Genomic DNA, 23,191 nt, shown 5'->3' with positions numbered 1-23,191 from the left:
CTTGCTTTCCCCCCTTTTTATATTGTGCAAGATGTTGTCTTCCATTTTGGCTGTTATGATCTCCTCAATAACAAACAACACCTTTCCTCTGGTCTCTCCCCTTCAGAGTTCTTAGATTAGACAGAGAAATCTTGGAGGCGTAGAACAATGAATATACTATTCACAATAATCTTATTGGAGTTGTTAAACTATTCATATCTTTTATGTACATATGTATTTTCTCTGCACAATATCCAATGGTATTCATCAGTCAAGCACTTTCCTTGAGAAAGCATGGATTTCCCCTCGCTGTACATGTTCCTCAACACCTGTGATCTTGTGTAGCGTTGTGTTGGCCATTCTGATCCTCTGGATCTTCAGTCTATTTTATTTCGTCCTGCTCTTCCCCATATCCCCAGGTTCAGGCACATACTTAAACTATTTCTTCCATTTCTGTAATCTCCCATTAGCCAAACTCTCTTGAATACAATTTATTTGCCTTTTTTTGTGGTATTCTTACATTTCTGTATTTTCACTAAAGATAAAGTGCAAAAAACCTTTCTTTAAATAAAATATTGTATACAATATTGTCAAGTGATGAAAAGTGCACAGTGTTTTGATTGTGTCTTGCCCTAAATGTCAGTCTCTTCATTTCAGAATGAAATGTACAAATGTAACTCCTAGCCAGTTTTTTTTTACAAAATGTGTTTGTCATCTGATAAGGCCAGTCTTTTTTATTTTTGCTAAAGACGACACACCCCTTTAAACATTACTTGTGCATTTCATCTAGTGTGTAATTTTTCTTCCATTCTCTCCACTCTCTTAGTGCCTTTATTTTACTTGACTTTAATCTCAGTAACCCTAACCAATGATTTTTCACTTCATGTTAATTATCTACACAATGGGAAATGACCTCATCCACTGTAAGTCGGAGAATTGGGGGATACAAAAAGACAGTAGCGCAATTTACCAAAAAAACAAAAATGTGAAAACAATACTGTCACATGTCACAAGGACTTGAAAGATCCTATCCAGCAGCATTGCACAGTTCATTGCACAATCTAAACCAATCAGTGCTTGCTGCAGAGAACTGTCCAGGAAAGATCTCAATTATGGGTGCCACAGAAGAGTTTGAAGAGGTAAAATTCTTACTGAGTTTATTATGCATTATCAGTCCTCCAGTCCTTCTCAATTCCTCCAAAAACACAGTAAAAGCAACATGGTGAAGTGTGCAAAGGCCATGCTTAGGTTATGTGCATGTGCCCTGATAACCCTTATGTACAAAGGCAAAATTCAGTATACTCCCTCTTCTCAGTTTTGTGATATGCAAGAACAAATTCAAGATAAGGAGAAATTCTGTGCTCCACTTTTGAGCTCTGGTGACAGATTTGATTAGCATGTACATATATACACACACACACACTCGCAATTTTGGCAGTAAATCCCTTGCATGAATGTCATTTTTTGCACCTACTACATACATGTGGACACATCGGTGCTTTGTTTATGTTAATAAATATCCACACATGATCGGGCATGGACGTAAATGGAAAAGGTGACATTAGTTGAAAAGGAGCTTTTCTATGGGACAGTACAGTTTGTTCAGTACTTGCCCTCCCCCACCCCCATCTTCCTTCAGAATTCCTTTCTCCGTGAGAAATATCCTCTTTTTATCTGGAGAGTGGTAGCTGAAAATACGCACTGTGCAGACCCATAAATTTTGGCACCCAGCACGAGGCTGCACATATCCAATTCCCACCTTTAATTGTAATGTACCGTTATCTGCAACCACAGCCAAGTTCAAGTGTGAACCCCATCAGGAGAGTACAAGCATCCGCAGTTCTCCTCCAAAACATGTGGTGTCACTACTGCTTTTGTTACACTGCAGACTGCAGCTAAGCACTCATAGAACCAGATGATTGTGCATTTATATAATAGTAGATTCTTTTTTTTACATTCCATTGCTATCAAAATGTTGGTATCTAGGTATTTGACCCTTTGTCACACACCTTGATAGAACCGTAAGGCAGCGAAATAATATTATTTGTTACTTAATGCAATAATCTAATATCACACAACTGGAGTTCCGACAAACAAAAGCAGAGTTTTGGCAGCAGGAAGTGAGCATCATTCTGCACCATGAGTGCCCCATCTCTTCTTCTTTATCCCCACCAGTAAGAAAGCTTTGAGACAGCTAGTTTGTCCAAAGATTTTGGCTTATTTCAGTGCCCCATTTGCCCTACCACAAATGACCCATTAGCTACAGAGGCTCTTTCACCCCCAAAAGTTCAGGGAAGGGTCGCCTCATCCACCCCAACGCCACATTTGTAAATGCAAAGTCACCCAGCAGCTATCTTCAGTTGCTCCTATGGTCACCACTCCTTTAACATCCTACCTTTTTCTTCTCCTTTTTGCTGAGTCACTCCAGGATCTGATATTATCAACTGTTGGAGATGCAAAGTCCAAATCAAGGCAACTAGTTACAGTGCAAAGCTGCTCAGCACTGCGTAACATACAATAGTAACTGCTTTAGTATACACTTTCAGTAATGCAAAACAATTATCCTATAATACTCACATGCATAAAAGACTTGATGAAGGAACAGAGATTAGGAAGATTGTGATTGGGGACCAGGGGACCTTTAATTCTTGGGTGTACCAATCAAAAACTGTGTGTGTACGTAGGGCACCCAGGACACAGTGTGCCATTCGCCTGTGAATCTCACACAGCCACAGAGTAATACTCATGCCAGAGTTATTATACTATATGATGGAAAAGAGCAACGTTACCGTGCTCATGTCATTGAACAGTGGTCCGTAATATCAACAGTAATCTACGCCAAATCAGATTTCATTCAGGATCAGGCACTAGGCGATTGGTAGAAGACATGAAATGATTCTGAAAAGGTGTCTTTTTGATCAGCATCAGATGATCACGTGTGGCTCCAGATTCACTGTTTGGATCATTACATAAATGACCACATAGCTTGACTGCAAGAGAAAGAGAAGAGATACGAACTGACTCCAATGTGCTGACCAACACGCAGGTAGTTCATGTGCCAGTGTTCCAAAACTCCCAAAGAAACCCTTGTGGAATCGGTCGGCTCCTGAGGGGATGAGTCAGTTGACACACAGACTGGTGATTACTAAGTCAGAAAGCAAGCAACTGGCTCCAGGTACCTCCAGCATCACAGCATGCTCCAGCCCTTTAATGCCAGCCATCAGTCTCCAGGGAGAGTAGCCATCCGAAATAACTAAAGTCAGAAGCATTTACGACCTGAAAGCTCTGGCTCTGTTCAAGAGTATACAAATGCTGATTTTCTGCCCTAATTAATAACTGCCACTGTTATATGGCAAGAACCTTCCAGAAATCTCCAGCAGTGGTGGGCGAATGGCTAATGTGGAGAGGGGAAGGGAGGTGGTCGTGGGTCTGGGAGGTGACCCTGTATCCACTGAAGGGCATTTATACTACAGAGCAAAGAGAATCATTGCTCCTACCTGGTAAGCAGTTTGGTCTTTCCAATGTTCAAGGAAAGTCCTGAAATAGCACACTGTTCTCCATCTGCCTGGTAATGAAGACTTGACATGCAAGCTGAGATGTATTGAATAGAGCACTACGAATTGTGGCATCTCTCTTTCTCTCACTCTCTTATTCTCTACCTCTTTCCTCAGGATAAAGTGGAAAGATTATGCCTGGACATCTCACCTATTCTTCTTCAGGACCTTTTGGAGGAGCCAAGAATCACTTCCTAATGTCTCCTTCCTAAAGCCTTCTATACATGTCTGTGCAGCTAATTAACTTTTTTCTTATCGGTACACCAGGACACACTGCCACTGCTCCTGCTCCCATTGTCACAATAGAGGATAAACCAAAAAAAAGTCCAAGCCCATGGCCAAGCTCACACAAACACGCAAATGCATAAATGTGCGCACGCTCAGCACATAAGAATGACACTGGCTGGGAAGTCCTCCCTCTGTATGGGCAGTGATTCTTCTCCCACTGGAAGACAATAGTGAGTCATTCAGCCCCCGTCCCCCTCCATCCCTGCCTGGTCCCCAGCCCCTTGCAGTGCCCGCAGCTGCCCAGGCACAGGGAAACAGAGACCAGGCTCCATTATCTCAGCAGATGGCAGACTGGCCTGGCAGGGGTTCCTGTGTCACCATGCATGCAGCTTGAGAGAGGCGGTACACTGACTGGGAGATCAGCACCACTGACACAGAAACGTACTGATAGATACACAGTAGATATAGGGAAATGAACATGATGGAAAATATCACACCTCCAGATGAACACACAAACACACACACATGCACACACACACGCACAAGCACATGCACACGCACACGCACATACAGGCTGAGGCAGTTTGAACTGTTTAAAATGAAATGAGCCCTGACCAGCAGAGGGGCTCCAAACGCCCACAAGAATTTTTGAAAAATGGTGATAGTAAGGGCTGGAAATGAAGCTCACCACTCGTCAGAGATGGGTAGGCTAGTTTATGTGTCGGGCGAATCCAATTTTAAGGTGAGTGATCGGTCTACCTACCAAAAATAGGTGGGGGTTGAGTTAAGGTAGTTGAATGACACCTGTCTAATCTGTAGCCACAAAACGTGTTCTCATGGCAACATGAATCTCCTCAGTATTTCAGAAAATCACTCAACTACGCTTTTTATTTCCAAGGACAGCTCCAACCTCATGTGGAGCTCCAGGCACATCATTCACATTTTCAAATGTGACATGTTGTATTTTATAGGCTTATGTTTCACATGGGGGCAGCATGGTGGTGCAGTTTGCGCTCCAAAACTATTAATTTTGGCAAGGTCCTGAAAATAAATGGAAGTAAATTGACAGCAGAATGGGAGTCTGGAGGTGCCAGTATACTCAAAACAAAACTGAAAGAGACAAACAAAAAGACGTGGTGTTTTGAGTTTGTTTGGCACGGTGTGTGCAAGGCCCCAGGGCAAACTATTCACAAGCAGTTCGTAAGTTCGCAGATCTCCCCCTGTCTGCAATCGGTCCATCCAAATATCATATGGTTGGTTGTGTCACGGTTGACTGGCCAGCAGGCAAAGTTCAACTTTATTTTTCTGGTCATCTCATCACTGTACTGTCCTGCAGTAGGTCGTGCCTGGATGGGCACAGGCAATTTTGGGAAATGGTGTCCTATCCCATAGGTTCGTCATGATAGAAGAATTAAATGTACATGTAGACCAGTGGCTCTTTTTCAAAAAGTTTGTATGTCGTTTGGAGTATAGTGCCTACTTGCCCCTTGCATTTCATCGTCGTTTGTGTAATGACCTGGAAGAAAACCACCACACCACACAAAACACACATTTTTAGATGACTGAAATTTCTGTTGATGAGTTAGGCAGGGACATTTCGTGTCCAATGGGGGCCCATTTCAAATTCTATGATGAGGCTCTCTCCTCTCTTCTCTCCGCTACCCCACCAGACAGCTGCCTATGTAGGCCTACAGAACACTGGAATGGTCGATGGTCTTTTAGAGGATCCTGATATCAAGTTTATCCCCCCATTTGTGCCATGTCCTTCTCTATTGATCTGCTTGTGCTGCTCATTCTGAATTTAAAATCAGTAATAAGGTATTTCTAGTTTCCTCATATTGTTTCTCTTTCCTGTAATACTGCCTGAGCTTAAAAAGAACTTATGGTTAATTATATTCTTGACTTAGAGATATGGAAAGATTTCTTTATTATGAAGATTACTTTTAATTATGAAAAGGGGATAATTTAATTGTTATATTAATTGTTATACCTTTTCCCTTCCTTTCCATGAAGTCTGTGCTAACGGCTTGTTTAGAATGGCTATCCAGGGATTATCCCATAACCTGGTCTTTTGTGCTGCAGTTAAAGGCTTTTTTTCATTTTACAAAAGCTTTGAATGGTATTATGAATGGTAAAAAAAATTCAGAAGAAATTCTACAATTGTCTTTTGAGAAAAGGTGACAAAATTGACTTTTTGATTGTAACTGAATATTTTCTATTTGAATCCATTTTCCTCATTACTGTTTTGTACTGTATAATGTTGTACCAATAAAAACAGCGTGGCTACTTGATAGATTTGAAAATTTGGTAGATTAAGACCCCCTTCAGTCGTGAGTACATGAAACTGTTTTTTGTGATAACCTATGCGTTTTATTGACCCATACAGGCTTATTATAGTGGAATAAATTACGTCAAGTTTTTGTTCCCCCAGGACACACTTGTCGTCGACATCCTTCTGCGTTTCCCTTACTCTCCCTCTTTTCCGATCGCATCACGGCCAGCCAACCAGTGAAAGCTATTGCAGTCAAACTGAGCCAACCATTTGGTGTGCCCCTTTAGCCCTGAGTATGCCTGTTTCACTATTGTTTAAGCATCTGCGCGTTGTTACACCCACGGGGTGAAAGCAATAAGGTTTAAAGATAAGCTAACCCTCCATGTTTAAAGGTAGGCTACTCAAATACACTGATGGAACTGGAATGTGTTCTTTTGTAAATGTAAATGCAAATGTAACAGGTGACATCCGGAAGTTGAGCAGTAGGAAGTGACAGGTGTGCTGTTTTTGTGCACCAGTGGATGTGGGTGAATTCGCTGCTTACAATAAACGTGGCGATCACAAATTATTCGAATTAACACGACAGTAAGACATTGACTTTGTAATTTGGTGACAATCGCACCATCGGATGCTATCGAAACATGAAAGAGCCCTCACCTTTTATTAGCACGGAACGCCCTCCGTGTTGACGGCACTGGTCCTTGTTGACGTATGTACTGCGCTGCTGCCTACTTCGGAATCCTGTAACTACACTTCCCAGCAGCCATCACAGTCCTCCACCCCCGAGTCCAGCCGGTGTATTTGGATACAAAGTCAGCCGTAGCCACTGACAGCTCGGTCCACTGAATGGAATATATCTTTGTGTGGGAAAATGTTTTTGATCGTAATGGACAGATGATCTTTCGAATGACCACGACAGGAAAGACTCAAACAAATAGCTCTCCTTGTGTATTCTAATTGGTAGGTTTATTGCATTGTTATTGTAAAAAAAGAAAAACAGTGGACACCTTCGGACATATTCACACGCCCATGCGACGAGGATATGAGATGGATATGACATAGCATAGCAAACTAGGCTATACATGTCATACAAAAATAATGAGAGTTTAAATATCTGTCATCTCTATTATTAGAACAGTGGACAGTAAACTTAAGGTAGGCGTCGCAGTTGGATTATAAGTGGTTGTCATTTGTCGTCGGTAACTGTTCTTTTTTATCCTTATTACAATGAAGATGGTGGATTCTTCTCCCACGGACTTCGCTACAGCCAAAGGGAACACATTTCTGAAGTGGATTTCATGTAATGTTCATTTCGCTGTCGCGATTCGTAGCGACATCACCGTCGACGCTGTACCATCAAGATACATTGATAACAGAAATAATAGCTACTCATTTCTATACAGATAATAGACTTGCATCCGTCTTGTCGTTACGTGGTTTGGGTAGCTATAGCTAACGGGCTAGCTGGCTTTACGCGGCTGTAAAGGAGAATAGGAACAAGAATATAAGGCAATGATATGTGCAACGGCGCTATCTTGATAGCTAAAATGAATGGATGATGATACATCTTACCTCCGAAAATAATAGTAGGCTAATGGGCAGAACTACTGTAAATTAGGCTATATCATATTGATTAGGCTGTAGTGACAGCAAGAGCGACTGTTCGCAGAGTGTTGTTGCGGTGGCTAGGCTTATTTCTGACATGGTTCTAGCTCAAATAAACCATTTGAAATATTAGGTGCACTTCATGGGTGTCGTTGGATTAACGTATTTATTCCGCTTAAGGGCAAACACTGGGATTCGTGTGTTCGGGTGCCCTACTATTTGCTTACGATGTCTGTAGCTCCAGGAAAAGAAACAAACGCATGCAACGTACATTGTGGCTGATATGCAGAATGAGCTATCAGTACTCAGTTCTGATCATGCAAATGCGAGATATTTAGAAACCGAACTGTGCTAGCTAGCTAGGTCCGGGTGCTTTTCAACGGATGTTTACAGGCATTAAGCATGCTTATACGTTTCGTGATCATTAGGATTTATCCAAGGAAGCGACAAGGGCAATAACACCCAACTAAAACATTTGAAAACATACGCGTCACTTCACAAGACTGGCTGTTTTTCGCATTCTGGCAAGATGCATCCACTGCCAGCCAACTGAGCCAATGTATCCCAACTTGGTGGGGGAACAGCCAAAACAAATCGAGTCCGTCAGGACTGTGCTCCAGGCAACGTAGACAAGCCACACAGCTGTTAGCCTAAATATATTTTTCTTTTGATACATCTCAAATACACACTTTGCCTAAAGACTATGACATAATTTACTGTTATAAGCTAAACCAAATCATTCGACCGAGCGCGCTCTCAGATTTGTGCGGGCCACCTGAAGTAATAAATGTAGGCTAGATGCTTCGTTTGGTACAATGCAATCAATTTAAATGTCATCACACACAGCGAGGCTGGATGAAGAGTCTCTAGTTATGTAAATTAATTAAATTGCGAAGTCTGACATAAAAAGGAAAACACCGCAAAAACACAAGCCGTTTCTTGGATGAATATTGCTCGCGCACCACCAACTTATATAGCTAAATAATCGTAGGGGAGGGGTTGTGGGGGGGAAAGAATAAGCACGTACTCGGTGGTCTTGTGGACAGACAGTAAAGCAAAGGACTACTGCATGTTACCTGTGCAATGCAATGCGGAGTAGGCTGTTTGTCCCATACGACTGAACACGTTGGGTCAGTTGTAAACTCAGTGAAGGAGCATTCATCTGTCAGGACAGTTGCAAACGCAATGTCCGTACCTTTATCTTTAACAAGCCAGCTGAGCTGTCGGTAACACATTTATTCTTTTGCATTACAATTGAACTTGCACCAGACTTAGGGGCAGGTGCTCGGCAGGCTCTTGTTTGCGGTAAAGACAATGGAAAAGCTGGAACCCTTTGCCTACTGCCTCCCGGATAGCTATAGATTTACAGTAAGCACGTCGTCTCCTGACAGACCAGTACACTCAGGAAACTGCTTATAAATGATAATACTGGGTGCATCAGCGGCAGCAGTGACTATCCCCCCACAGCAGCAAAAATAATGGAACAGAGCAACTTCTGATTTACTCATTGATATCTCCCCACACACCCTCCTTAAGCAAGGTTGGACTCAGTGCATGGATTCTGTATGGAATTTGTGCATGCCGTGAGACAGGGCCCGATCCAGCCTCTGAGCCCACATCGTTGAGCTGTGGGCCACCGCCGCCATGGACCCCTATGGCAGAATGAGCGGCACCACCGCCCCATTGCCCTGTGCGAGCTGCGGGGGCTGCCTGCCCCCCTCCGCCTCCTGTGCCCCTCCCCCCAGCGACGCCCAGCCACCCTGCCCGTCGCTGGCAGAGAACGGCAGTAGTTGGAACTCCTCCACGCTGTCCTCCTCCGGCTCGCCTGACTCCCACCCCCACCACCTCCACCAATGCGGCCCCAACCCCTTCTGGACAGCGGTGTTTGACTATGAGGCCACCGCAGATGAGGAGCTGACGCTGCGGAGGGGGGACGTACTGGAGGTACTCTCCAAAGACTCAAAGGTGTCTGGGGATGAGGGCTGGTGGACGGGGAAGATCCAGGACAAGGTCGGCATCTTCCCCTGCAATTACGTGACGAGGCGGGATGGCGGCTACCAGCCGCCGCTGCCCCCAGAGGGCCTGGTAGGGGGCGGCGACTGCCCCCTGGAGATCGATTTCGCGGAGCTGCGACTGGAGGAGGTGATCGGCGCAGGCGGGTTCGGGAAGGTCTACAGAGGGGTTTGGCGGAATGAGGAAGTGGCGGTTAAGGCGGCGCGGCAGGACCCGGACGAGGACATCAGCGCCACGGCGGAGAGCGTCCGGCAGGAGGCCCGGCTCTTCTGGATGCTGCAGCACCCCAACATCATCGCCCTGCGGGGGGTGTGCCTGAAGGAGCCCAACCTGTGCCTGGTCATGGAGTACGCCCGCGGGGGCGCCCTGAACAGGGCGCTGGCTGGGAAAAAGGTCCCTCCCAGGGTGCTGGTCAACTGGGCCGTGCAGATCGCCACTGGCATGGACTACCTGCACAACCACACCATCGTACCCATCATTCACCGAGACCTGAAATCTAGCAACAGTGAGTACCCCCCCCCCCATGTATGGTACGTCATTGCAGTGACAGTGAGTACCCGCCCGCGTACGGTCCTTCTGTATAGTGACAGTGAGTCCCCTCTGAAACTAGTCCTTCAGTGTAGTGACAGGGAGTACCCCCCCCCCCCGGTTATGGGTGTCCAGGGCCCTTGGCAGGGTTGGGCTGTCCTTTCTGGTAGTCTGACTTGTGGGGAATGTTGAGCTGCTTTTATTTAGCCGTTTGTGGTGTCCAGTCAGGTGCTTTTCCCAGCTTGTCTTAAGGGTGATGTGAAAAGCCAGCTTGTGCCCACAGAGAAAAAGAGAGGGGGAGGGGAAACCCCTTAGACTCCAGTGCTGTATTTCCTGCTGGCAGTTTAACAGTGTCTCAATCCAGGAGGGCAGGACAGGTTTCGACCGGTTTATACCCTGAAATATTCCCGGGCTGGAACAGCGTAGCTCCATCTTCCTCCTGCCGTTCACAACCTCATCCTCTGCCTCGCTCCATCTCCCGCCCCCCCCATTCCCCCAACCCCCTGGAGGATGGCTGCTCTGTTCTGTCGTCTGAGTCTTGAGCTATTTCAGTTCTTTTGTGCTACTCGGTGCTCAGACGCAACTGCGGACCGCGTATTGAAAAGCTGAGTGGTGATGAAGATGGAGAGGGGTGGGGGAGGGGGGCAGGATGCTGAGCCTCGAGATTTTGAAGTGGAGCTTTATACAGTATAAGTGTCTGGCGTGTGTTGAACCCAAAACTCCCAAGATTTGTCCCACCGCACCTCTTAGTCTCCAATTTTCACCTTCCTCTTCATGCTCCCTGAGATCCCTAAAACTTGTGACCCCCCCTCCAAAAGCCTCATCGAAAAAACCTGAAAATGTTTTTCGCAGAGATAGCAAAACGATGTACATATTTTGTCTGAAATGCTGTAAGCAGAAGCCCCTTTGTCTCCGGGAAGCTCTCTGCATCAGGGATGTTGAGTCACGCAGATGTATTCTTTGCCAGAAATGTCTGCAGCTTAGATAGATGGCTGGTGTGTGTGTACATGCCTATGTTGGGGTGTGGAAGTGCGGCCTTTCTACCGTGAACGTTTTCTTTGCCAATAGCAAGTGAGAGCCCCTGCAAAAGATCACTGTGGGACAAACGTTGGTCCACAGGCGAGCCCATATACCAATAACCCAGCTCCCTGTCCCAGGTAACATCTAAACATTAGAAGAAAGAAAACAGCGTTTAAAGTTTCACTCCGGTTCATTGTACAGGTGCGCGGGTTTCGGGTGTCTCCTGGCTCTGCACAGCCATGATGAGCGAGCAAGCCAGACCCCTGGGGCCATAACATCAAACCGCCACCCCCTTCCCCCCACTCCTCTGTCCTGTTCCCGTCACCCCCCCGGGTGGCTGGGACATGGGCCAGGCTCATGCCAACCCCTAGTGACTGTCAACACACACACACACAGATGCATGCATATGGGGGGCAATTCCCTGTTTGAAACAATTGCCTCCGTATCAGATGGAGGATGCCTAGCCCTGATGGAATGTCCAGCGATTTGGTGACCACTGGAGCCCTGGAAGTAGCCCAGCACTGGCAGTCATGTGTCTTCAATCAGCACTGTGTGTATGGGATTCAGTTCAGGAAATGTATTAATTTAAATGTTATTATTTAATTTAAAAATGTTCTGCATGGTTTCTTCGAAGAATGAATTGAATTTATTTGGCTTAATAGAAATTAAATTGACTCCATCTCTGTTAGGGCCGACTCATTAATGTCCTTGAATACATTTCTCGTAATAAGGACAATAACAGTGAACTACTGCTGCTGCTGTGACTACATCTACTACTATTAACATGGTGATGGCAATAATAACAGTAGCAATATTACTCTTTTCTTGCCTGGTTTATTAATGCTCGCGGTTGGGATCTTTTGGGGCAGGGAATTTAGCAGTGGTCCTTAGCCTACCTTGCCTCTGCAGAAGGATGCTGCCACTTCTGATTAGACTTGAGCACATGCTCAATTCCCACCTCAGTACTGACAAGCAGCAGCCGGGGGTGTGTTGTGCTATGTGCCCCGTCGTAGCCCCCGGCAACCGGGCCATGACTCAGCAGCAGGTAACGCGATCTCACTTGTCTCAGTGGCCCCCCCTCCCCCCCTCCCCCCTTCACCTGAGCGTGTGGCATGCCAGCTCCTGAGGAGGAGAGCATGGTGAATAAGGCATTAATCATTCCCCGGATTGTTCCAGAAAACCACTTAATGATGAAGGAGTGCGAGGGATACGACCCGCAGCCATCGCCGTTGGCAGCTCGGGTGACAGGGCGTTCCACAATGGGGCGGCAGTCGCCGTGGCGGTGGCCCCTTGCTGTCCTCCTGTTGGGACTGCTCAGGGACTGAGTGGAGGTGATGGGGGGGGGGGGTGGATCTAGGGATGTGATTGGTCCTGTGCCCTTGGTTGAGAGTTTTAGGGTCTGAAAATCTGTTTTTATCATGATTACCTGGGAAGAAGAAAAAATCACATCGGTGCCAAGCTCTTCGGGGGTTTCAGCAGTGTGGCTTTGCGTTTGATCTATAAAATCCATAAAATTTTCTCAAGCTGTAAATTAAAATCCTGTGTCAGCCCTCAAACAATGTGCTTTACCTGAATTTCCTCAGCACATACATTCTAGTGTACGGATATATGCTTTATCAGTACATACAACGAAAAAGTCAGGTGTCAGCTACTCGGATGAGTAATGTGGCGTGTGGTTAATGCAGCAGTTAAACCCTGCTTTATTAAAGCGTGTCGGAGGGGTCCTCGGTGTTCTCACGGGTGGAGGTGTTGGGGTTGTCCTCTCGGTGGCACGGGAGCAGCTCCGACGTGCTGCAGCAGTAGGTAGAGATGTGTGTGTGTGTGTGTGTGTGTGGGGGGGGGGGGGGACAGTACTGGGCGCACCAGGACTGCCAACAATAACCCTATTTATTGCCCTGCTGGAGACAGGGATGCATGGACAATGGCAGGAGTCACAGGGGGAGAGAGAGAGAGACAGGGAAGGAGATAGTGAGAGGGACAGAGAGAGAGCGTTAGAGGGAGGGAGAAAGTGGGGGAGAGAGAAGGATAGAGGGAGAGAGCGAGAGAGAGAGAAATACTGCAGACCTTGTACTCTGGACAGAGAAACAGAAAGTAAACACACAAAGGAATGTACCATTGTTATCTTTGTGTGCCGTGTGAATTTTTCTGCGGTCTAAAGGGTTAATGTGTTGAGTAATTATTTAAACCAGGGGTGACCTGCAGGTACTGTGCTCCTGGGTGTTCAGGGAAGTACGCTCCTGGGTGTTCAGGGAAGTGCGCTCCTGGGTGTTCAGGGACGTGTGCTGCTGGGTGTTCAGGGACGTGTGCTGCTGAGTGTTCAGGGATGTGTGCTCCTGGGTGTTCAGGGATGTGTGCTCAGCATGGTGGCAGGGGGAACACCTCCGTCTCTTTGGGCTGGCTGGAGCAGCAGGAACCTGAGAGCACAGCTGTTTCTGTCCCCTCCTTAGTTACTGTTGTCATAAGTAATTGATGCACCCCTGAAAAATGCATCAGGGCAGTGATCGGTGCACTGCTGTGAATTTTGGGTAGTTGGCAGCTACTGGGGCAGCTCAGTGTCTCTCTCAGCTTAAACAGTGACACAGATCAACGGTTAATCAGATAGCAGCAGCAGCCACAGACACACACACACACACATACACACACCTATGCGTGTGCCTCCATACAAATAGTGTATCAGCTCAGGATAAGAGAAGATACCAATAGCGGTCACTACACAGCATGACTCCACAGCAGAGTCCCAGAAAAACACACCTAAGAAGAACTACATTACCCCAAATACATCAGAACACATCAGCCAGGTGCCAGGCAGATTTGCTGATTGGTCTCTCAGTGTACGGAAATAAGTTGGGCCATTATACTACATCAGGGTGTTGCTAGGTGGTACTGCCACAGCTTTTCAGAAACACCATGAGACCCAATATGCCCATCTACAGAAGTCTACCCACACACCGGAGAGGCAACATGGAGGTGTCGGGGGGCATCTCCACAGAGCCAATGTTCAAACTCTCATTGGCTAATAAAGATCAGCATGTGCAGTATGACTAAGGTGATTGGTTCTGGGTTCCTGCCCTAGGCCCTTAGCCCTGAATGCCTCAGGGGGGTGGAGGGATCACATGCGGTAAAGCATATAAGTGGCTCTGCACAGATGGATTAGCAGGAAGTGTGAGAGCACTGAGGGGTGGGAGGTTAGGGAAATGAGAGCGGTGACTCACTGCAGTATGGCTGAGTGAGGGAGGCTTGGCAGTGCAGTGGGTTCAAGCACATCTCAGACAGGAAGTGGTAATGGCACAGTGGCATGGGTACTTCCTGCTCTCTCTGCATTGGGTTGCATTGGATTTATGGGGGCCTCAGGTCAAGTTGTAAGGTGTGTGTGTGTGTGGTTTGAGTGAGCATATTTGGATGTGGGTATGTGTGGGGCTTAAGGTGGTGCACAGGTTAAGCAGTTGAGTTTATAACCCACATGCTGGAGGTTGATTGATAATGAACCCGAGTGGCTTCAGTGACTATTCAGTACATTACATTACGGGCATTTAACAGACGCTCTTATCCAGAGCGACTTACATTTGTTACCGAAACCACAGTAATGGCAAGTAAATTACATTAACAAAATAAATAGCCTAATACTGTGTGTGAATGAGTGCATAATAGGAATGCATGATAATATTGGAGTTGTGTCACTGTCAGCCAATAATGGCTTAAAATGAAATGATCAGCATTGACTTGATACTGTGATTACGGCCGATATGATTATGCAACATACAAGTGCCAGAGATGTGACGCGTTTGATGTGCTTATACTTAAATTAGGTGAAAATGCCATTGGCTCAAAAAGTAGCCTTACCATAGTCATCTTATTTATTATTTATTTTGGTTTTTTACCAGCCAAAGCCACAGGCAAAGCTATACAGAGACTCCCTAGCTCTCTAGACTCATGCTCTCTGCTTATTAATAAAGTAAACAAATTAAAATATTGTGTCATACAATTTCATGCATATTTCCTTCATAAGTTCACCTACTTCTTCCCTGAATGTGGAAACTGTTTAAGTTCACATTTATGCTCTAATGTAAAATAGTCCAGCATTAGCATCAGCATCAGCTAATTTGGCCAGGCTGATATTGGTTAATTATATCAGCCTAGAACTTCAACATGGTGTATCCTAACGTATGCATATGTGCATTGTTCTGTGCATGCCTAATTGTGGGGTGTGTGTGTGTTTGTGTGTGCATGCATGTATGCATGCGTTTGTGTGTATGTACTGGAATGTGAGTTCCTCTGTGTGTGCATGTGTGTATATATTGATGTGCACTGTTATGGTCAGAAGCGCATCTCACAGAGCCATCCTGTGCCCTTGATTCAGTGCAGGCAAATGCTTATGCACATTTCCTGGACTTGGTGGTTTGCATTCCAAATAGCCTGAGTGAACACTATGGCACAAGAATGCTGCAAGCATGATACAAATATATAACTTCATTATCAAAGATTAATTTGATATATGGACAGCTTCTCAGCAATGACGAGGAAAGCAATGTGAATGTTGCTATGATAGTTAAGTTAGAAGCCTGATGAAAAAAAAAATCCCACATCAAAGTGCAGGTATATATTTCATAAGTCAAACCACTGGCATAATAGGAGATATTCCAGGGCCAAAAAAGAGGATCTCTATTACGTTAGCAGCTATGGATGAACTTGACTGAACTCATGGAAGAGTTTCTGGTAACAATTATGAATAGTTCTATGGAATTTCTAATTTTGATGGGAAACTTTCACCAAGAATGATGCCAAAATGCTTTTGTGAAGAAATAGGCTACAGTTGTTGACAGAGTAAAATATGAAATCCAAAATATAAGGAACGCATTCTACAATTGTCAAAATATATATGGTGTACATTAGAAACTGACATTTAGGCTATTATTTCTCAAAAACACAAGGTATATTCTATAAAATAGATTTTATTACAGTGAGCACCATAATGGTCGGCGCAAAGAGGATTATGGGTTTGCACCTTATTTAAGGGTATTTTTAAACATACTGTGGTTTCACTTGGTGGGTGCCATGGTGGTGCAGTGGGTAGCACTGTCGCCTCATAGCAAGGAGGTCCCGAAATACGCCACTAATCAAGCAAAGCCGAGAAGTGTTGATCACCAAAATTTGCATACATGAGCAAACATGATTGGGCTGACCAAAATGTGGAAAACAAACTGATGTTACTTTCAGACATATCAGTTTATGAACCACCTTCTGGTTAATAATCTGATAAGCCAGTTCAAACGTGCACACATCTCATTGGCGCGGTAAAACACCGGCTAGCAGCTAGCTATAAATAGCGGTACAAGACTCCCCACTGTCTTGCTGCCAGTGTTAGTGCCAACACTGTGCTAAAAAATTATTCTCTGCTGTGAAAACCCACTTACACCTGAAATGACATGAGGAACTGCAGAATCAGGTGAGCTTCAAGAGTAAAATGTGCAGGGTTGGACAGATTTATTGATTTCTCCCATGTGCTGATGTCACTCTGCAGATCTTAAGTGCTGGGGTGATCAATGGGCAGCTGCTACAGAGCAGCTGATTACAGAGCGAGAGGGAGAGAGAACGACAGTCATCACTTAGAAAACATCACCAAACCGTCTCTCCATGCCTCCCTTTCTCCAGCTCTCCATTCCGTCTCTATAGTTACTCCTCTCTCCTCTCTCACACGTCTCCTCCTTTCTGTGAGAGAGCTGGGATGTGGGAGAGAGGTTGGGTGGTGGATTAGGGGTGTTGTCTGTGCCGCAGCAGCAGTGTGAATCTCTCCAAAACTCCTGGGGGGGGTGGTTGGGGGAAGTGGGATGGTTGGTGAGTGGGGGAGGGGCAAAGGACAGGCAGCCCAAGTCACTGCACCCCAGTGCATTACTGTGTCCTGATGTCCGAGCGCTGAACATTTAGGCCTGCGTGACCTTGCTCACTGATCCACCAAGTGACCGCCATACCTCTCAGCCGCACCTTTACCTCCCAGTAACTGCCCGCCATGTTAGATGAGCTGGCTCCCGCAGTGTCGCGTGGCCTGGCATGGCTCAGCAGCACAAGCGTTTACGTAGCAGTTTTCAGCAGCTTCGCTCGCACTGAAATGTGACGCACACGGATACCCATCGGGTGGTGTTACCGCCATTAACGCCTTCTGATGCTGAAGTTGCGCTGAGGTGATCTTCTGTGCCTGGGCGGCTTTTTTTGGATGGTAAAAACTGTCAGAGGCACACACTCACAGCAAAGGTGATGTCCCCACTATTACTGGTAAAAGTGACTAGTTTACAGCAAAGAATGCCCATTGCTACAAAATATGAAATTCAAATTAGCAGTAAGGACGACTTTAAAGTCTAGCTGTCATTTCTCACTCATTTAACAGTGCTCTGTGTTAAACGCATATGTAAAAAGGGAAACAAAAACGTTAATAAGGTCATACACTTGCCAAGTGTCCTGTCCCAGATGGAGCAATATGATGAGGTATGCCGGGGGTGTTGCATAAAATGCCCCCGGTTTTTAAGGTCATTTTTGAAAGATAAATGGTCCGCTTTTTTCTATGGATTTATGGTCTGTGGATGTGCTCTCCTTTAAACAGAAATGCATCGTGGACACTCTGGTTAAGTGGAAGCTAAAAATACAGTTGCGTGGTACTTTTTTCCCCCAGAAGGAGGAGAGTTTGCTAACATAGCTGCTGTGATTTCAGAGCTGTAATGTTAACATCAATCACAGATTTCTCTTTTAAAGTTCACACGCAAACGCTGCAGTACATTGCATTACTGCAGGACAAGCTAAAAACGGTACACGGTATAAACCAGAATAAAGAATGCCTGCCATAAAAGATGAGGTTCGTGTTCAGGCCAGCACAATAGCGATGTCAGGCCAGGCACCGGAGGGTTGGGGATGGGGTGGGGGGGCGGTGTGTGGAAATTGACCCCTTGGGCAAGATACTCTGCTCCCATTTCGGTGATGAAAACCCAGGCGCATGAAAGGGTTTTCCAGCCTGGGAGAGACGTCCCACTGGGCCTGGGTATAACTGTGAGAAATGTGTGAGAAAATCTAATTAAGCAGAGCGGTGAGGCTGTGAAATACTTCCTTTCCGGAATTTTCCTTTAGATCAGGAACGGCAGTTATTTTCCTTTTGGATGAGCTGCAGGTATAGCACAATCAATGGACCAAAAGCAGAGGAAAAAGTAAAGAAGCAGAATGTTAACCGCAAATGTGGAATCACGGAGAATATGCCCCTGTTGTTATACGTCACAGTCCCTATACAAAAAAATCAGAGACACATTTTACCCAATGCAGAGCCATCCATGTAATCATTAAGCTGGGGAAGTCATTCTACTGAATACAGTAATCAATGCCCAAACTCTGCCAACCTATACAAAGCACAAGTCAAATTGGCTCTCTTATAAAACAAGGCATGCCATTTACTTTAGGTTTACAGACCCTAACACAATCATTTTAAAAAGGTTAAATTTGCTTGTTTTGTGGACTTTCAAAAAGGATTTTTTTGGATACACTGTTACCGATTATCGGTGAAGCATCTGACATTTTGAAACCAATCTACTCCAAATACCAATTTTGATTTAAAAAATGTAGCAATCTTTACAATGTGGTATGAAGTAAAACAGGACCAGTCCAGAATTCACTATCTACGTTGATCTGTTGACGGTGATGACCTGGCACCACGGTGCCCAGGGATTTTAGCAGAGTGAGGATCTGGACATAAACAAAACTTAATCTTTAATCCCAGGAAAACTTTAATGTTCCCCAGACCTCTGTAAAACACCATCCTTTCTGTTCTGTCTACTTACTGTGCTGCTGTTGATAAGGTTAAGCTGTTTCTTATTGTAGCTGGGATTGCCTGCTGTTTTTATTTTTGTGCTCATAAATGCATTTGTTTTGTAGTATACATTTTGATTTCCATCAAAGCCAACCCTATTATTTACCCATGTTGGTTCCGCTGTCATTTTTGTGGTCAGATCAATAAAGCCAATTTGAGCTTGAGAGAGAGAGATTTATCAGGTGCGAGTCTGATAAAATGTGAGGAGGCGGGAGGGAGAGAAAGAGTGACAGAGTGAGAGGGGGGAGGCGGGGCGAGGGGGTAGATCTGAGTAGATGAGGTGCTTGTTCACATTAAACCCTGTGACTATGTACAAGCTGCTTTAGTGACGGGGCCTCCAAGGTCACTGGGCCACTGTCCCACGTAAGCTCCTGGCTAAGTGAGCTCGACCCGGGAAGGCCCTGTGCCAGCTCTCTGAGGGGGAACTCCCAGAACACACACACGCGCACACATGCACATGCACACACGCACACGCACATGCACACACACACACACACACACACAAGCAAACACGCACACAAACATGCACACACAGACACACAAATACAAACACATACATGCATGCACACAAACATACATACCAATACGAACACATGCACATGCATGCACACAAACACACACAAGGCACTGTACATTCAGCCAGACATATATGCGTGTTCCCTGCCTTGGCATTAACGCACACGCACTCACACAAATACAAACACATACATGCATGCACACAAACATACATACAAATACGAACACATGCACATGCATGCATGCACACAAACACACACAAGGCACTGTACATTCAGAGTCAGACATATATGCACGTTCCCTGCCTTGGCATTAACACACACACACATACGCATTCAAGCACATACACATACACACACACGCGAGCAGTTGTGCCTCAAAATGACTGAAATAGCAAAAGAACAGGGGAAAAACAATGGTGTATTATCATGCCCATTCTTATTTCCTTATTTCCACACACATTGAAACATGCGCACACACTCTCTCACGTACACGCAAACATACACATACAAACACACAGTCTAGTTTCATGTCACAGGCCAGTTACACAACGTTTGCCCAAAACTGATGGCCCAACTGATCATGCTCTGGACTACATACAAATGAGAACTGAGTCTAAGACGGGCTAACTGCACTGTGTGTACATTAGCACAGTCACGCAGCAGTACGTGGCTATGAAACACAAACAAATGTATCTAAGCTGGCTATGGTCAATAAAGTCACCACAAAGGTACTGCACGCGACTGCCAAAAGCACATACCTGCCACATGAGACAGCTTAGCTGAAGGTCAGCTCTACCTGAGTCGAAGGCGTTTCTAAAGCAAGCTAACCAAGGCCGACCGTAAAGAAGGTCAGCAAATCCCACACACATTATTAGTCTTTAAAGTTTTAAACCTGTGCATTTCAAGCCAAAATGGACTTCTTTGTTCTGCGCAAAATATTATAGCCTGAAAGTATCTCAAACAGTGCTGAATCATATCTCAGCAACGTCGTGTTCAGATCATCACTGGTTGTTGTCATCTCCAGTGCTGTCCATCAGGTCTGCATATCGTCAGCAGAGCCTGATGTTTTTGGTGTGGTGTCTCCAGAAATAAGACTAACAGAAACGCAGGAGTCAGAATGCCTTCCTCCATTATACCTTAGTGAGCTGAAGCACACTCATTTGCTGTGCTGTGCATCAGACACAGTAGAGAGCGGGTGTAGTAGCTACCACAAAAGCACATTTTTTAGGGTATTTCACGTTCACTTTGAGAAATAAGGAGAGGCCGAAATTTCCCAGCTGATTTAGAACAGCCCGGTAGAGCAGGGGTGGGTCAGAGTAAACATGGGTTGTGTTTCCCTAACATATCACCTGGAGGAGATAATATGTCCTGCCCAGGGCCAAACCTTGCGTTTGGGCAGAATTCAGGTACTACAGAAGTGCTGCTTATTACAATGTGCCAAACCAGAGATTTTGATACACCTTCATTATTCATTTAGAAACACCTCATGCGTTGTTGGTTTTGTGTGTGTGTGCTTGAGACAGCATGTGGGCAAAATCGGTTCAAATAAACTTGTTGGGAGAAATCGAATGCGGTTCAACCAAAATACCTGTACGTGATCCGTGGTGATCCTTTCTGTCTCTTTTTAGTTACCGTCGGCGACGGCGAGCGAGACACGCGATTTACTAACAGAGTGGCGACTGAGTGGCTGCGTATGTACGCAGCGTTAACCGGGCAAACCCAGCGCAGCAGCGCTAAAACTCACCTGACACCGGTCAAACAGTGCGGTCTTGTTCAAACAAAAGCTTGACTGTGGACTCCGGTGTTCCTTTTGCATACGCTCAGAGATAAGGGCAAACACGAAACCTCGACTAAGCCGCCCCGCCCTGTTAACACTCCAAACTTTCCCACAGCCAACCAGTGCATCGAAACTGACTGGGAAGCGCCGTGTCGGCACCGGAACACCGACGGTCAGGGCTTACGAGCTTCCGGCTCAAACTGAGACCGTAAACGACTAATTACAGAGTACGCGGTTATGACATGCCCTTCATTCTTTTCAACCAAGCAACTCAGAAGCATACAAACTATACGTGTTACCATGCTGCGTTCCATATTTGATTTAACCTTTAATTGATGCATTTTATGATGTGGATGCGATGAAACAATAATTGGCAAGTTTAGAAGGGCAACATTTCCTTGTATGAAGTACAATATTCAGATAATATTTAAATAGTTAAATATTATCTTTGTACTTTTTGGTCTAATAAAAATATAGTATTGGTCTTTGTTTTATCCTGACATTAGCTAGCTCAACTACGGGCTCATAACTGTTCAGAATCGTAAAACATCTGTTTTCTGGAAAATTATCCACGGACTTTGCTTTCTGTGTGACTGTAAAGGCGTACCTCGGACTGAAAGCATTGCGCTTGCCCTTGTAAAAGCTGAATGCTGTTTGAGGTGCTTTTGTTGTCTCTGCCTTTCACCTACCCATTCAGAGCTTCTGGCTACAATTTTCTACATGGTCCGCTGAAGGGAAAACCATCAGCCTGGTATCATTAAACTCACACTAGTCGCAGTCAGTTCATCTCCATTGCCAATTTCAAATCACGTGGCCCAGAATGGCACTCATCCCAAGGAGGAGTCAATGTCCCCACGGTCATTTAGTGATGTGGTGGTCAGCATTTATAACCCCGCAAACAGTTTCACTCAGTTATAAACTGTGTGGGCGTTGACTTGAAAGCAGTCCCCACAGAAATCAATTACTTCCATCGTCCAAGTTGCACTTGAGAGCACCCCCTTGTTGCACTGCTCAGCCGTTACAGCGATGTGGTGCAGCTCACATGCGGGGTAATGGCCCCATTAGCCTTGGGTAACGGCCCCATCTGCTGCCTTCCTGGTGGGGTAATGAACGTAATGAGGGAGGGAGTTTTCACAAACCCCATAATGGGCGGGGCCACGACTCTGCTGCTGTCAATCACCAATTAGCACAAACCAATCAAAAAAGCTGTCCCTCGCAGCATGAAGCGGGGCGGTAATTGACTGGACGTGAAAGACCCCTGCGTTGATTTGAAGTCCGCAAAGTGTCTCAGTTTCACATGGGCTGTGAACAGTAAGTGGAGGCAATCTACAGGCCAGTTGCACTGGCGCAGGGGAGTGCTTGGGGCTCGACGGGACCCTGCATGTTTGGAACAAGTGCACTGCTGTCTGATTAATATTTTATCACAGCGCAGTGTGTGTGTTTGATAACACTGTGTGTCTGTGTGATTTACCCTAATGAAAAAGTAATGCAGGCTAAAATTTCAGCTTTAAAACGCAAAGATGATTTTTAAAAAAAATGCTTTCTCAGCACCTAATGTCAGGTGCTTCACAAAGTAGGAAACTTATTAATACAGTATGGTAGTGATCGCTAATTCAGTTATGTTGTGCATACTGTTGTGCATACATATACTGCATACTTTGAGCACTGCATATAGGCCTATTTGTCATGTGGTGATTTTCAAATATAGGATATGTTTCATATGTATATTTCCCTTACAGTATGGATTATATATTGTACTATGATTTCTACACATACATTGTATCAAACTGTAGCTTCAGTTCCAGGGGTTGTACAGTGTGAGGAGGACAGGCCAGCCTGCATGCAGAGTTAGAGCCT

The 23,191-nt window shown here is 45.4% G+C and overlaps 1 protein-coding gene and 1 long non-coding RNA gene across 3 annotated transcripts in view; one reads left to right on the top strand and one right to left on the bottom strand.

The window, feature by feature from the left end:
* Positions 1–6,417: 6,417 nt before the first annotated feature.
* The window catches only part of map3k10 (mitogen-activated protein kinase kinase kinase 10), a 30,850-nt gene continuing 14,076 nt past the window's right edge, over positions 6,418–23,191 (top strand). Inside the window, exon 1 of one of the 2 annotated variants that reach the window (XM_064302230.1) lies at positions 6,418–10,156. In XM_064302230.1, the coding sequence (XP_064158300.1) occupies positions 9,283–10,156 (874 nt within the window). In that variant the 5' untranslated portion in view covers positions 6,418–9,282. The remainder of the gene's footprint in view (positions 10,157–23,191) is intronic. The other variant, XM_064302229.1, reaches the window with a different exon arrangement.
* LOC135236068 (uncharacterized) lies at positions 16,133–21,518 on the bottom strand. The gene is made up of 2 exons (XR_010324504.1): positions 21,302–21,518; positions 16,133–18,229 (listed from the first exon to the last, which is right to left on the bottom strand). It is a non-coding gene; the product is annotated as an uncharacterized LOC135236068 (long non-coding RNA).

Source organism: Anguilla rostrata, chromosome 12, assembly GCF_018555375.3.
Source record: "Anguilla rostrata isolate EN2019 chromosome 12, ASM1855537v3, whole genome shotgun sequence".
In the NCBI taxonomy this organism is placed as follows: Eukaryota; Metazoa; Chordata; class Actinopteri; order Anguilliformes; family Anguillidae; genus Anguilla; species Anguilla rostrata.
The sequence above is the reverse complement of the archived record's forward strand: the minus strand, read 5'-3'. Positions and strand labels throughout refer to the sequence as shown.